General features: G+C 32.3%; 1 protein-coding gene across 2 annotated transcripts; it reads left to right on the plus strand.

Annotated features, from left to right (window-relative positions):
- Positions 1–4,574: 4,574 nt before the first annotated feature.
- LOC114375942 (katanin p80 WD40 repeat-containing subunit B1 homolog) lies at positions 4,575–15,978 on the plus strand. 2 transcript variants are annotated; one of them, XM_028333810.1, is made up of 18 exons: positions 4,575–4,936; positions 5,532–5,662; positions 6,050–6,167; positions 6,849–7,075; positions 7,187–7,289; positions 9,272–9,342; positions 9,920–9,994; positions 10,088–10,231; positions 10,702–10,876; positions 11,396–11,917; positions 12,584–12,640; positions 12,730–12,995; positions 13,706–13,831; positions 14,081–14,155; positions 14,287–14,399; positions 14,606–14,722; positions 14,812–14,880; positions 15,362–15,978. In XM_028333810.1, exons 1-18 carry the CDS (start codon positions 4,912–4,914, stop codon positions 15,420–15,422), a joined length of 2,475 nt encoding a protein of 824 aa, XP_028189611.1. In that variant the 5' UTR covers positions 4,575–4,911; the 3' UTR covers positions 15,423–15,978. The 2 variants fall into 2 exon arrangements, with proteins under 2 accessions (XP_028189611.1, XP_028189613.1); XM_028333812.1 differs by lacking the exons at positions 4,575–4,936; positions 5,532–5,662 and having other exon boundaries at positions 6,056–6,167; positions 6,844–7,075.
- The last annotated feature ends 570 nt before the right edge of the window (positions 15,979–16,548 follow it).

The following is a 16,548-nucleotide window of genomic DNA, read 5'->3' on the forward strand; positions in this document are numbered from 1 at the left end:
TCTGTATTGAGGTATAAACTGATATTCTCGAAGTTGTCCTAGTGTGTAGTTACTTGGGAGAAAGATTATTGCGGGTATCGATAATTCGGTGACTGTATATTTTAGTGTTTGGACGAGCTTTTTTGGAGCGGAAAACTAAGTCGAAGTACTAACTTTACTAAACGGAGAATCAGAAAAAGATAACATTTTTTAAATATTACATTGAAAATTAAGAGATTTCAATTTAAGAAAAGTTCATATCATTTTAAGAAAATCCAAATTGACTTAAATTTGATCTCAATGCTTTAAGGCGTCAAATAAGGATGAATTGCTTGACTTTTAAAGGAAGTCATACCATGATTTGGTATTTTTTAAGAAATTATTTTTTAAACTTTTAATAAACTTGTTAAAAGGGTTTTTTTAACTTATCTAATTATTAATTTATTATAAAAAAAATTGAATTATTTTTTTTCTCGTAAGAAACACAATAAACAGGGTTAATAATTTATACAGACATGAAAATTGAAAACATCTATTAAACTCTATAATTAATTATTACATGATACACATTTATAGAAAAGTAATATAATTAAACTTATTGTTTGAATATAATTTTATTTTTATATTCTTTTATATCAAATATATTTTAATATATTTGAATCATCCTTGCAAATGCGACTAGTATATACAATGTAGCCCATGTCAAAACATTGATCCCAGTGAGAGAGAGCATGGTCAAATGTCGTTGTCACATTCTAACACCTCTCGATGCATTATTTTCCTTGTCGTTTTGTGCTCGTTTAAAAAGAAAAGAAAAAAAAAAGAAAGGTAAAAGCCCATTACAATGGAGGTGAAAGTTGCTGACATCGAAAACGACTACATCAAAATTTTCAAAAAGGAGCCAAACGACAAACCTTGTCTTGCCATGACGGTGCCACGGGTTGTACGACAATTTTTCTCCCTTTTGTCAGTCAAATACTTACGTTGTTTAATTTCATTATTAATTTAAAATATGAAGGAATTAGTATGAAAATGGAACTAGTTCGATAATTTTCAGCCCACGACTTTCAAGGAATCTCTGTTCTTGTTCGTTCCTGTCTGTGTGTACTGGTTCACATTTCACAAAAATCCACCTTTGGATTTTTATTTATAGGATTGGATTGAAAGAAAACAAAATAAAAATGTTAGAAATAGGAAATAAGTTTCAAAATAATTAATCATAGATTTTTTTGTTCGTTTATTAATACAACGTGGGTCATAGAGTACACAACAACTACACATGACAAGAAAAGAACCGTGCAAAACAAGTTCTAAACAGTGCAGCCTAACATCGTAACAGAAACGTACTACGAATAATGCATTTTCCTATCCATGTGCCCTGCATCCATTTATGGGCTGATGAAATTTTTATATGGTGATTTTATTTTTACATAATCCCGGCCAAAAGCCTACAAAAAATATATTTTTCTTGTAGTTTTTTGTGCTTAATTTTTCTCACAATTTTTAAGCATTCAAAAAGATGAATACGAAACTATATTATAAGCTTAAGAGAATTTTTAATTTTGTTTGTTAAGTTCAAATTTGTGTTTAGAAAAATAATGTTTCATCTATTGGAGCAGACATTAGGCTGTGGTGCCAACGCTTAGTCAATGATTCCCTTTATCTTTACTTATTGCATTTATATGGGTCACGGCTATGATTCTCATGATGCAAGGAACATTCATGTTTCAGTGAATGTGGTGTTTGCCAAAACATTCTCTTGCCGTCTTGCACATGAAAAACATTTCACTTTCCCCAATTCAACCCCACAATCATAGAATTGAGAAGTCGAACATGATAAACCTTTTTTCTTCTTTTAATTCGGGCTTCCTTTATAAATAATTCAGAAACTTCATGTAATATTTTTCGGCAGGTTCAAAAAGCAACAATAGAGGGAGAAAAAGGTAACCAAGACAACAAGGCACACACATTGCCGTTGGAAAAATCATTTGAGGGAGAGAAATCAAGTCCAATGAATGTAAATAGTAAATAGACCAAAGTTTGTAGAGAATTGGTTTTGTTTCCAAAATCATGATTTTGGTAGAAGCATTTTCTTTTGCGGTGGAAAATAATGGCATGTGTTTACAAAATTATTCCTGTAATTTTATATGTAATGTTACTTAAATAATGTAATTACATTTCTATAAAATTCTTAGCACATCAAAATATTTTTACTAAAATTACTTTACTTTAAACTCACTTTCAATAAAAAAAATAATTTTACAAGGCCAAAATTACCTAAAATTACATCACCTGCCTAAGAATAATAATTAAAAACACCTACCTAAACACACTTTGAAGATGTTTTTCATTACATATAATTGCTTTATTTATAATGTAATATAATGTGTTATTCGCTAGCTCAACAGGAATAAATTTTCTGTTGCAAATATAATTAAAATGAGGGTGCTATTCTTCTTTTATTCTTCCGAACAGACAATGAAAACGAGTTACCAATAAAAACTCCGTAAAAATAAGAGTTAGAAGATGATAAAAATTATAGAAGATTGCGTACCTCTTAGATGAATGACCTTTTGTTTATATGCTTCATCTTTCTCTTCTACAAGAGGTTCATATTTGTGTGAAAACAAAATGATATTGGTACGTGATTATTCTCTTTTGTGATCTCTATCAATTGTTATTTGATATTTAGGAAGCGTGTTGTTGTGTAACGCATGTATATATATGATGCGTCTTCGTTAGTGAGCATATATACACATATCTTTCATGTGTTGGAAACTTATTTGATCATTTTCGTTGAATATAAATTTTACATATTTCAATACATAAATGTAGAAGTAAGATGAGTGTTGAGTTGATGTTGAAAATAGGTTTAATTGAACTTGAATGATACCTAAACATATAAATTGTGAAAGAAAAAAAAATCATTAATATCTTCTGGTAATAAACATGTATACAAGATTTGAGCAATTGAGATTTTGAAATCACTAAATTCAACCACTCACATGCAATTAAATTCTAGCTTGCGAAAATTGGCCCACTGCACTAACTCTAAGAAATTTTGATTGCAACAAATTCGAATTAATTGAAAGAAACATTTGATCTAAACCAATGTCCTGTTTGTTAATGGAAATCATACACCGGTAGCTCCTAACTGTTTGACACACACACTAGAAAGGAAAGGGAATGTGCTACAATTAGATGACGATGAAGTAAGGTCACTTTAAAAGTAAGTATCATAGTAATTAACATACTTGTTTTTTTAATTAATCTGTTTGACATGAATACGTTAATTTCTAAGAATATAAAAATCTTACTCTAGTTATTTAAAATCACAAATAATAATTATATTAATTCTTAGAAATCAAACATTTAGTTTTAAAATTAATAATCAATATAATAAACATTTATGATTTTTAAAAAGCTAATAACTTTTCATATTTTAAAAGATTAAGGTATTTGCGGACATTTTGAAAAGAAAAAAAAAAAAAGAAGTTTGTTCTAAAAGAAGATCACTTATATATCTACTGAATAGATTATAGTCTCTAGAGTTCATCCTCGTCACTAACTGTTTTTTAATGTAGTTGATATATGGCCATCCATATTATTGAATGACAATGAAACATAGATATCCCGTTCAAAGCTTTTCCCCAACATAATGAAAAATTAAAGATGAAGAAAGGAAGATTATGTTATAAGGAATCTCTCGTCGTTCGACGGAAGTCATTTTCATTCCTTTTTATTATCTTCAAATTGCTTCTTGTTCAATTATTAGTTAAATTACTCAATAAATTAGGTAGAGAGAGAGAGAAAGAAAAGTATTTGTAAGTAAATATCTTTAAGGTTTATAGCTTAAGTTTATAATTTATAATAATAAATAAATATGATTTAAACATATTATGCATGAAATAGAATAAAATTGTTTCTTCCTAAAAAAAACAATAAAATGATTATGTGTAGACACTAACGTGCAATACACAATAAAATAGAATAAAACCACGGTCACCGGAGCAATTCTTACCTCACATCAAATAATAATAAATATAATATAAAAATAATTAATCCATGCCTCAAAAAATATTATATTATATACTTTAAAAAAAAGCTATGTCAAATGTGATTACACGTCAGCAACAAATAAACGGGCTTTTAGGTAATTTCACAAGTATAACAGCAAGATGTGGAGGGCATTTGAGTCCGAAGAGGGAACAGTAGCCATGAAAATTATGTTTTAGAAATTTTATAAGTGTATTTAATATTTATAAAAACTTATAATAATGTTTCTACTTTGAAAACAATTATTTTTATTCCTAAGAAAACAAATATTTTTGGGAAACATAATTAAAAAACAAAGCATTAAGTTCTCAATCATTTTTTTATACTAAAAACATGATAAACACAAAAATTTAACTCAAGATCTTTGCTGTCTAAACACTTATAATAATTTTTTTTTCACTGCAACGCAGACGCGTCTTTGCTGGTTGCTCCACACATAATTAATGTCTGAAAAGAAAAGAAATAATAAATGAATATGAATATTTTACAAAAAGCAAGAGGAGAGGAAAGTATTTATTGAGAAAAATAAATTCCTAGCCATAATTTTCATTCCCCTTTCTCATTTCTCACTGTTGAATCTGTATTCTTCTTCTTCTTCATCTTTTTCTTCTTTTTATTATTATTCTTTTGAGACCATTTTTGATCTGACACATCTAATCCAATTCCTACCTTCCGCTTCGGATTTCCATCTTCACCCACCGAAGAATCTCTTCTTTTTCTTCTTCTTTGTGTTCTGAATCGTTGTGGATTAGTAACAAGTAGCAGCAGCAGGGGGAGCCATCTTTGCAGTAGACCCAAGTTCTGAATTGCTTCTTCAGTTAAGAAAGGAATTTCATTTCAGCTTCACAAGCTGCTTTCTGAGGCGCCCAACAAAAAATGGCAAAGCGTGGATACAAAATACGTATCCTTTCTTTTCTTAAGAATAAATAAATAAATGTATTTTGCTGGAGAAAATGCTTATCTGGAAGACCGAAACTGTTTTTTTTTTTAAAGAAAAAAATTAAAATTATTTACTTGTAGCTGAGTTTCTATTGAAGTCTAGGTTAGGTATTTCTTTGTTGCTTCAAAAGCTTTTTTTTTTGGGGGGTGGGGGTGGTGGGGGGTTCTTCTAATTCTACCTTTTGGTTTTGGTTTTCATGTTATAGGGAGACGGCAAGGTGGGATTTGGTGTGTTTGTTTTCAGGGGAAAAAGAAGTGATGCAAATTTTGGAAGTTATGGTGAAAAGTTGTTTTTTTTTTTGTTCGAATTGGTTTCCCGGAAATTTTTGCAGAAGTTAAAGGGAATTTTCAAGGTTTTTTTCCCCCTCCCTTATCTGCACACATTTTTTTCTCTCTCTGATCTTCTGGAAATCGGATATTGAAAGATATAAAATTTTGATGGTTTAGCTTAAAGGGTGATTTTTAATTTGTGGGGTTTTGATTTAGTTATTTACCTCTTCAATCTGTTGTTGAGTGTATTTGATAATAATGTGTATTCCTTAGCCAATAAACTGTAGAGGAATTTGTGGCTCATTCAGCAAGCGTCAATTGTTTAAATATTGGAAAGAAGGCGTGCCGTCTTTTCATTACAGGAGGGGATGATCACAAGGTCAATCTGTGGACTATTGGAAAACCAACTCCTATAACGGTCAGTGTTATTGCTGCCTTTGTTTTTCTAGCATTCTAGTTAGGATCATTCACCATTGGTCAGACCACTTTAATTGAGGGTCTATTGCTGATGTCCCCTACTTGCTTTGCAATTGTTATTGCATTTTACTGAAGGATTTGCTTTCAGTTTATATTATGTAGTAAGTTTTGTTTTGTTTTCCTTACTTATCTGTTTTATATTTTTGGCATTGTCACTATAGGAAGGATACTGCGAAACTGGGATTTACTACCATACGCAGATCATAATAATATATCATCTGTAATATATTTATGAGTTGTGTGTGACTTTCTTTTGATGGCAGTAGTGCCAGGTGGCACGTGTATAACTGTGACCTAACAATGCTTGACTTACTGTAAATATATGCAGAGTCTATCTGGTCATACTAGTCCAGTTGAATCCGTTGCATTTGACTCAGGAGAAGTGTTAGTTCTTGGTGGAGCATCGACGGGTGTGATAAAGCTTTGGGATTTGGAAGAAGCAAAGAGTAAGTCAATTAGTCCACTACACTATGATGAATGAACTTTGGCCAATATTACAATCTAGAATGGTGTGTATTTATGGAGCATTAGACTGTAAACTAGAGAAATGAAACTGGATGGTTATAAATAAATACTTGATTAAAGAATTGTGAATTTGGCAGTTTGGCCATATACCTTGCTTGCATAACTTTATAAGGGATTCCATAAGTACTGCTACCCATGAAGCATGAACTCTAACATGGACACCGGACACTTCGACACGGTTAATGTCTAAAATATTGGGCAAAGGGACACCGCATTCGCACACAAACAAAGAGATTCTAATTAAATGAAATGAGTAACATATAACAAAATATCTAAATTGATAGTATATTCATCTTTTTAAGCCAATCTTCTATGTTTTTTCAAGTGTATTAGCTGTGTAAAGGTGACAACTTAAGTGTTCAAGCCAACAAAGAGTAATTTTTAAACCAGACACCTAATAAGAAGTGTCGGGCAAGTCGTGGTGTGTAACATGTCCGACACTTCGAACGAGAGAGGTGTCCATGCTTCATAGAGTCTTCTACTACTGCTGATTTCGAAATCTTAAAACATTTTTCATTTCTTGGTTACCATATAGGTTCCCGCCTTTGAAAAATTATCAGTATAACGCTTCTAATATATTTGTTGTTGTTCTTGAAGTATAGTGGTTCGCACTGTTGCTGGACACAGATCCAATTGTACTGCTGTTGAGTTTCATCCCTTTGGTGAATTTTTTGCATCTGGCTCCATGGACACTAATCTAAAGATTTGGGACATCAGAAAAAAAGGATGTATTCATACTTACAAGGGTCATAGCCAGGGCATCAGTATTATCAAATTCACTCCAGATGGCCGTTGGGTTGTTTCTGGTGGATTTGATAATGTTGTGAAGGTAACAATATGGACATTCTTAGATCCATGATGCTATAACATGCAATGTAGATATTAACATACACAATTTTTATACCAATATATCAAGAATCTGCATCACTACAATGTATAGGTGTGGGATCTAACAGCTGGGAAGCTCTTGCATGACTTCAAGTTCCATGAAGGACACATTAGATCAATAGATTTCCATCCGCTTGAGTTTCTTCTGGCTACAGGTGATTTACTAACTTTTGATCAGTTGAAGCATTTAAGAGTTAGGGCCATTAAAATCTAAATATTTAAAAAAAACGGTAGAAATTTTATGGAAAATCATTTGAAGAGTTTTATAGCTAGATCTAGACGTGGGCTAGTATCATGCTTTAGTATAGTTAGAATTTTTGGTTGGTCTTGGGTTCAATCTTATTTGAAATTTGACAAATTCAAACCTTAAACCTGTGATCAGTGTTTACAGTTTTGATCATTCATGACAATAACAGTGACAGAAGTACAAAATAATTCATGTTTTATTCTTTATTTTCGTGGATGGATCATTTACTGCTGACCTTAGTAATGAGCAGTAGACTCTGAACTCCCAAAACTTCCTGTTAATTTTAGATGATCTGAGAAAGCCAGCATAAAGTACTAAATGACCCACTTTTTTGTTTATTCTTTCTCAGACTTTTGTTAGATCCATAGCTCTTCCAATACAGATTGACTTCAGTCTTGGACATTTCTGTAACGTACTTAACATGCTATTATAAGAATCTGGGGTGGATAAGGTTTTCACATCTTTCCTATGTTTGCACAGATGGATCATTCACTGCCGACATGAGTAGTGAGCAGTAGACTTTAATCTTGAAACTCAATAATTTTTAGATGATCAAAGTAACCCAAACTAGAGCACTGAAATATTAATGGTTTTGTTAACATCTACCCTGAGGGTTGATTTTAAACAATTAAAACTGGAAACTTTTAATTGAAAAAGAAACATTACATGGAAAAACAAAAGTGTAATATAATAAGTGCTTTCTTTTTCCCCAATAAAAACTTTATGCTTTTAATTGCTTAACCTCAGCACTAAAGGCTGATGTTAACAAAACTGTTAATATTAAATATCCTCTTATTTGGAATTTTTTTTGCTGTTCTTTGGTAGATTCTTATGTCTTTTTATATAGATTGAGGTCAGCCTTGGCATTTTATTTTATATAAAATATTTAACATGCTGCTATATGAATATTTCGTGAATAAAGTTTTAACATATGCAATTGTTGAATTGTGAAACGAGTGGTGTGGATTCCCGAAATGCCAATTTAACAAAAACCTAAAACTTTTAATTTTAACTAAATCTCTAGCAGTGGCTGCCAAATGTTTTTATCACTTTCATAAGTTTTGAAATAACTCACAAGTGCATGAATGTACATTAGTATAGTCCAGTTCAGGGTTAACTTCTAGGTATTGAAAAATTTCCTCAATCTAGTTAGACAAAATTAATTTAGATAAAAATTGATAAAATAGAAATTCTAACAGCAACCAAATATTAAATCTAATTAATCAAATTTAAATTGACCAAGGTCTAGAATCTGCCTAGCTTAATTATAATTTCATCTAGATCAAATATCTCATTTCCAGATATTTTATCTCACAAATATATAAAAGCAAAGCATGCATTAATATAAAACCTATCAATTAAGCTCTAAAAAATGATTGTGTGCTATATTTTCCTAGTTAACTGTGATTTATGATTTTTATCGAATCATGAACCGTGTCCTGCCTAGAAATCATAATTGAAATGTGATTACAATTAATAGCAGAATCAAATTTAAAACATGGGATAAGCATGGTACTCACTAAAAATTTCGCTGTATTAACTGATAGAAACATAAAACAATAGAGATCCAAAAGCTGAGCAAAAAAATCATAATGAATACTAACAAGGCATATTGTACTGTCCCTTGCACAACCTCCCTTCTTGGCCTACTCTTCATGTTTATACTAATTTTTTTTTAGCCCCAAATTAAATAATGGACTTTTCTTGTTTCCATAAATATGATGTTAAGATGTCCCACATTAGATAAGAATATGGCTAAAGTAAATCATTTTAAGGCTTGTGCAATCCAACCCTCTTGAGCTAACTTTTGGAGTTATGTTAGTCCTGATTTATTTCTAATATATAAGTTAATGAAAAAGAACTTATTGAAATTCACAAACTGTTTTGCAGGTTCTGCAGATAGAACAGTGAAATTCTGGGATTTAGAAACCTTTGAACTGATTGGATCTGCTAGACCTGAGGTATCTAAACTTTCTGAATCTTTCTTACTCTGCTTGAAAGGAAACAATTATATTGATTTATGCCATAATTTGTGCTTGCGTATCTGTCTGTTCTCTCCTTCACAAAATCTCTAGACAAGTTTTTGTACCACCACTACATACTAACTTCCATGGTAACTTTGTCAACTTGTATGTGGAATCACCATTCTTTACACTTCTTTCCCGTTTGTCATCACATTGTTGTTGGTTGTAGATAAGTTTTTGGTGAAGTTTTTTTAATGTAGTTATGGACAAGAACGTCTCTCTATTTTCTGCATTTGTCAGGGTTAATTTTTTATTTTCTGGAACCTGCAGATTCTAGTGTGTCTTGTTTTAATTATAAGCTTATAGATTCCTAAAATGATCTAGTATTCTATATAGTACCATATATGTATCAAACTTATTGCTTTTGAAGCATGCCTAACTGTCCACAATGCCAAACACGAGCACAAGTGCAGCTCACACACATACACACACAAACATATTCTTTGATAAGTATAGTTTATATTGCTTTTAATTTATGATACTTATTTGAATTATATCTTATTATTTTTGTAAGGCTACTGGGGTACGCTCAATAGCTTTTCATCCTGATGGAAGGGCCCTATTTACTGGACATGAAGATGGTTTGAAGGTAAAAAAAGTTACAATGTTAGATTATATAAATTATTAATGCAGCATCTAGAACTGATTTAAGATGTCATTTCTATGTTCTGATATGCTGTAGGTGTATTCATGGGAACCTGTTATATGTCATGATACTATTGATATGGGATGGACAACACTTGGTGATCTTTGTATTCACGATGGGAAACTTTTGGGGTGCTCATTCTACCGAAATTCTGTTGGAGTTTGGGTAGCAGATATATCGGTAGGATCCACTATTATCAATTTCAAGAATCTTTTACTTTTTAATTTAAACATGATCTATCTGTTATAATTATAGATTTAGCTCTAGTGTGCTTGTGAATTTGTACTTATAAAGGCTGTGTGATGCCATCACTTGTCCCCTGCTTATGCCAATACCGAAATTGGGGAAAAACTAATAGACTTGAAAACAGAGTTCCGGCACATATAATGAAGTATATAGTGCAATAACACTCCAGGTTTGCATGAGAAGAAATCTTTTTTTCTACCATTGCTCATTATTTTTCCTAGTGATTGGATTTATATACTTATTTTTCAATAGTAAATAGATGAGATAATATTTCAAAGAATATGGGTATTAGCTGTAACATGCGCACTTGCCATCCCTTTAGTCTGAATGAAATATATTGAGATAGATGTTTTATTCTTTATTTCCTGTTAGCCTTATTCTGACTGGTAGTTTCAACATTTCAGCTTATTGAGCCATATGGTACTGGCTTGGATCCCAAGAAAAATGAAAGCACAGAACAAAAACTTGGTCTTCAGGGAAGTAAACTGGAGAAAGTAGAAGTTAATGTAGGACCAACCTCTGGGTCGCGCAGCATGTCTCCTGATGAGTCAAAGGAGATAAAGAATATATATATTGACTGTAAGCCACTGTTTTTCTTCTTTTGTCTCTCCTTAGTTACTCTTTGGAAATTGAAATTCTGTACTATAAGTTGCACTGTTATTGCCTCATTTGATGGCAGAGTGTTGCTGCATTTAATGCTTTGCCAACACAAATATTCCCTGTTGGTATTGGTTAACTTGATAGACCTAACTTGTACTGAATCACTTCTCTTGGTTTAAGTTTGGTTTAGATTTGGATTTGTCAAGATTCTGAAACAATTGAGCTTGCAAGAATCTGCACTGTATAGTACAACCTAGTAGATTAATTGACACGAAGCCCCATTGCATCAATGGGTTGTTTTCGCAAAGAATATGTTTACAGTTTTGTTGAAATTACTTAAAGTGGGTTTAATTTTTATGCTAACATCTAGTGAATTTCTTGACATGATGAATGAGGATACATACATAAATACTTGCATAGTTCTGGTGTCTGTGTATTATGATTCCGATTGTTTGCCAATTGTGTATCTAATAAAATGGTATTTTCTTCCATGTAAAGCTTCTGGAGGGAAACCTGTTACTTTACAGAGATCAGGGTCTTTAAGTTCGACAAAAGTAGATCTCCCAGAGGAATTCAAGGAAATTTGCAACTTGGGAACAATGAAGCAGAGTCCTGCAACAGGAGCTCGTGTAAAATCAAATGAACAAGCAATTAGAAAATCTTTCATTGCACCAAACATTGTACCTCGGGACACTCCTGATGGTAAAGTCTCAGCAAAATCAGAAAAAGAGACCATCACCTTTTCAAAGACAAAACCTGGAATGCTACTTAGACCAGCTCATGTAAGAAGAGCATCCACAGGCAGATTTGATGTTGATAGGTTTTCAGAAGATGTGAATTCTGGAACTTTTTGTGATACTGCTATTAAATTAGACAGCACAAAAGAACCCAAATTCCAACCGAATCTAGGATCTCAGAATGAAGTTAAGGAATCTTGTGAGGATAAACATCCTATCAAGAGTGTTACAGACAAATTTGACAAGACTCTATCTCCAAGCAGATTTTCTGAACAAACAAAATGTAAGCTTTTTCATTAACCACTGAGCTGATCAAATGCAAGTTATTGCTGAATGCTGATTATATCTCCCTATCTTATTTTCTTAATCTCCTTTATCTAGTTTACTTTTCCACTTCTATAAAGTATGAACAAATTCTCTCTCCTTAGTTATAGCACGGGTAGATTGTTAGCTTCATTGACCTCAACTATTCAACTTCTCATCGATTGAACTGCTGTTTTTTTTTTCCTTTGATCCTGGACTATATTTCTAGTTTGTGCCACATGCTACCTTACCCTCTAAAAAAAAGCTAATTTCTAATCATATTTTGTTTCTTGTTCTTTCATCGTACTTGCAAATATTTACATTGGGCCCCTGCTTTTAAATCTGCCAAGATGTTATGAAATTCTCTGTAGTATAGCTTGCCTTTGATTTCCAACTTCTATTTCCTTTTGAGAAATAGCGAATAAATTATTGGCCAAGATTCTTGACAGATAAGTTCTTTTTAGGGATGTGAACAAGCAGATATTCTGACAAGTAGCTTGTTCAGATTTTGGCTCTGCTTTAGTAAAAGAGCTGAACTTCCATGTGTAAAGTCATTCAAACACAGATTTAATGCATACTTGGCTTATTATTTATGATTGAAGTTGAGTCTTTTGAGTTTACAAGTGATATCCTCATTATGTTTCAGGTGACGAATCCTCACTCTGCAAGGAAGAGATTAGTCCAGTTAAATATGTTAATGGAGGTTTGCAATCTGCCAATCCCTTATATATGCAACTTTATATTTTATTAAACCCACTGAAAATTGAATATTTTTATGTTCTATTTTGGCAGTTGCTGTTGTACGAGGAAGGACCCGGTCATTGGTTGAGAGGTTTGAGCGAAGGGATAAGATTCAAATCAATGAAGATCAAACTACTGTATTCCTCCCCACAATAAATGAAACAAGAGAAAAAGTTCACAATGAAGATCAAATTAAAGCATCTCCTACACCCGTGGTATTTGAGAGGAGGGAAAGAATTCCCTTCAATGAAGATCGAAACAATTTGCCCCCCCTTCCCAAGACAATATCTGAAACTGATAAGTCTCCTAACACAGTGGTAAAATTCTATCTTGGTTTTAAAATTTTTTTGATACTAGCAAGTAGCATCTGAGCATCTTCACTGTAGCTTCTATTTTTTTTTACTGAAAAACTGTTATATGTAGGTCAGTAGGTCCCAGTTTAGTAGGTAATCTGTACTTATTTTTAAGCTTATTATGATAGGAAACCCATATTCAACAAAATAAAGTAAAGAATACAAAATTAGACCCATCATATCTAAATGAGCTTTGGCAATAAGCAAGCTCTTTTTTGTATCCAGATTGAACTTTAGTTTAAATGCTATGTGTAAAATCCATTTACAGCATTTCATAGTTGTTGGTTGAAAATAGCTAGATAAAATGTAATTGCTTAAATTGGTCTAGAGGAAATAAATATCTTTGAAAAAATTATTATGTATTAAAACAGACTCTAACTTTGTTCATGATATCCTAAGTTTAGGAGTTAGCTTCTCAGATCTTTTCTCTTGAACCTCTATCTGAACGCATCCCTATCTGAATTTGGAACATTGCTCTAATGTCATTGCTCTTGTTTCTGTTTTGATTTCTCTAAATTTCACTGTCTTTTCTTATAATGTGCTAAGTAACAAATGAAATATCATATGCCTTGAAAGATTGTGAAAGATCAAACTTAATCATGCACTCATTTTCACGAATTGTTACTTTGGCTTAGTTCAACTAATTCATGTTTATTCTGTTATATAATTTGCAGAAAGTTGAGCCTCAAATTTATAAAGAGGATTCAAACTCTGCAAATGAAGAGAAAATCATTGAAGGTCTGATGCAAACTCATGATGCAACATTGAGTAATCTTCGTTCACGCTTGACAAAGTTACAGGTAATTTTTGCTAGTTATTAATATTATTTGTTTGGGTGCTTGGTCCTTATTTATTAATATACTTGATGTTTCAGTCTGTATTATTCTTAGCCAGGGAACTTATAAAAGTGTTAGGCCACGTGCTGTAATGCTGATAGGTAGCTCTATTATCTGCTAAACAGGGCTAAAGAAAGAAAATGATGAAAAACTCGAACCGTTTTGTAATTAACGTCACTAACTGGTTAGTGGTAATAATGTGTGCTTTTGTAGGTGGTGCGGCATTTTTGGGAACGCAATGATATTAAAGGTGCTACCAATGCTTTGAGAAAGCTGCCAGATCACTCTGTGCGTATTTTATGAAGCATTTGTATGCCACTTGTTGGTTTATTTTTTGTTATTTTTAGTACTTCCTAACTTGAAACTTATGGTTTTCTTATTGAGTATATAGTCCTGAAAATAATTTCATACTGATGCAGGTTCAAGCGGATGTTATCAGTGTCCTTGTGGAAAGGATGGAAATTTTCACCTTAGATTTATTTTCTTGCTTACTTCCTGTGCTCACAGGCTTGCTGGATAGCAAGATAGAAAGGTAATTGTTTAATATTTTACTGGCTTGAAAACTCATGGTGGGATTTGAACACAGGACCCTATTACTTTCCTCATTTTTTAGCATGCTGTAATATGAGGGCCAATATCTTGCAACAGGAGCTTTACATATCATGTTTGTTACCAGTATTGTCAGCCTATGTAAAAAAAACAACTTGTGATAGACATTTACTCTGTTCTCATGTGCAGACATGTCAAGGTATCACTGGATATGCTGTTAAAGGTCGTAGCAGTTTTTGGTCCAACAGTACTTGCAACTGTTTCAGCACCTCCCTCTGTTGGTGTCGATCTACATCAAGAAGAAAGGTGACATCCGTTTTCACAAATTATTCTTTTCACTTTCTCATGTATTTTATATGTGAATGAAGCTAACTTGTATGAAATCTCGAGGACAGGCGGGAATGCTGCAACAAGTGCTTTATGGAACTACAAAAGATCCAAATGACTCTTCCAATACTGATACGGTAATCATGCAGTCTTTAATGTTGCTTTGCTGACTAATATGTAAATTGAAAAGAATTTTGTAGAATTATGGTTTTTAATATAGAAAATAAGGGAAGACTCTTGCTGGTCTCTATTTCAGAATTTTGAAAATTCAATTGACATTGAAAATAACATTCTTATATTGGGAAAATTGCATTTCTGTTTCCCTTTTTGGCAGATTATTCATGTTTCTGGTAATAATTTTTTATCAAGCACAAATCTCTCTGTTTTCTTAAATAAGTATTGTTAACTTGTACACTTTCTTTTCTTCCCAATCCCATCAAGGTTCTCATTATTTTTTGGTCTCTTCTTTGGTGAGGGATATGGGGAGGATTCGATTGAATTCAGTAAAATGATGTTCAGAAGTTTTTTGAATACCTTGCAACTTTCACTGACACCTCATTCACATGTAATTCAGAAACCAAGAATCACAGCCTCCTTTTTTCGTTTTTGTTGCTGCAGGAAGGGTGGTATATTAGCCAGGTCTGCCTTAGAGCTAAATCTTGTTCTTCAGCAGTCCTAACTGAAGATGATGTTGTACGAACTTAAAGCCAAATTGTGAAGGAGTAGCATGGCTCAATATGCTTTTAGGCAGGATTGTGCTTAAAACATGAAGGTTTCATGTTGGGTTATTGTGATCATAGCCTACAATTTTGTCTTGATGATTTGCTCTATTAGCTGTTGTCATCGGCTTTGTTGATGGAAGAGCTCTATATCTAATGATATGTTTGGGAGAAAGTTCTTTTACCTCATCTTAAGAGTTAAGACACTTGAAAGGTGGAAGCAGCCATCTGAGAGGATCTTGGTCTTCCAACAGTCTTGACGGCTTTGTGTCCATAACTTCACTGATCTTGGCTATTGCTTGCATGTAGTTTTTTAATTTGTTTTCTGGTTATTACCGGTAGTAGACTAGTAGTGATACTGACCCAAAGTGGGGTTGGTGCACCTTGGTCACTGCTTATAATAGTGACTATCAGCATATGTATCAATCAGATGTATGTAGTAGCAGTCATGCATATTTCTATGTATATCACATGTTCTATGTTCAATGAAATGGATCTTCAATTTTTTTGTTCAAACTGCTCCAGCTTCTGTTTGTTTATAGTGGATATTATCTGTTCCTCCAGGGTTATCATGTTAAAAATCTTATCCACTGTGCTTAATTTATTGTCCTTAAGGTAGATTAACGCTATTGGACCAAAATGGTTTTGGATTCTCTTAAAATAAAATTCAAATTTCTACGAGACAAGACTTATAAGAACATAGGTTAGTCACTAAAGCTATGCAGTAGTTGGACAGTGGATTAGACTACATTCTGAAATTTTATACTATAGACAATCCTACGTCATCATATCATTAAAATTACTTATTTAATAGTAGTTAAATTAAAAGCAATACTTATGGTGTCATCCTATTAATTGAATATTATAAAATTTTAGATTGGCAGTATATTAAAAATAATTTGATATTGCGTTTATATTAAAATAATATTTGCTATTATTTTGTTCACGGAAGAAAATGTACAATAGAAAAATGGCATTCAACAAAATTAAATAAATCAAATAATAACCTATACCTAATTACTGCCACATTTTTACGATGCTCCAAAGTCCAAACTGGTCTTGTATCATTCGCTATGATCATATTTT

The sequence above is a fragment of the Glycine soja genome, chromosome 11 (genome assembly GCF_004193775.1).
Source record: "Glycine soja cultivar W05 chromosome 11, ASM419377v2, whole genome shotgun sequence".
Lineage (NCBI taxonomy): Eukaryota > Viridiplantae > Streptophyta > Magnoliopsida > Fabales > Fabaceae > Glycine > Glycine soja.

Bases quoted from the DNA above. Each gene is read 5' to 3' on its own strand.
- LOC114375942 (XM_028333810.1), top strand. From the start codon at position 4,912: ATGGCAAAGCGTGGATACAAAATAC. The intron at 7,290-9,271 runs GTGATTTACTAA...ACTGTTTTGCAG, and splicing joins TGAGTTTCTTCTGGCTACAG to GTTCTGCAGATAGAACAGTG. The intron at 14,881-15,361 runs GTAATCATGCAG...TTGTTGCTGCAG, and splicing joins ACTCTTCCAATACTGATACG to GAAGGGTGGTATATTAGCCA.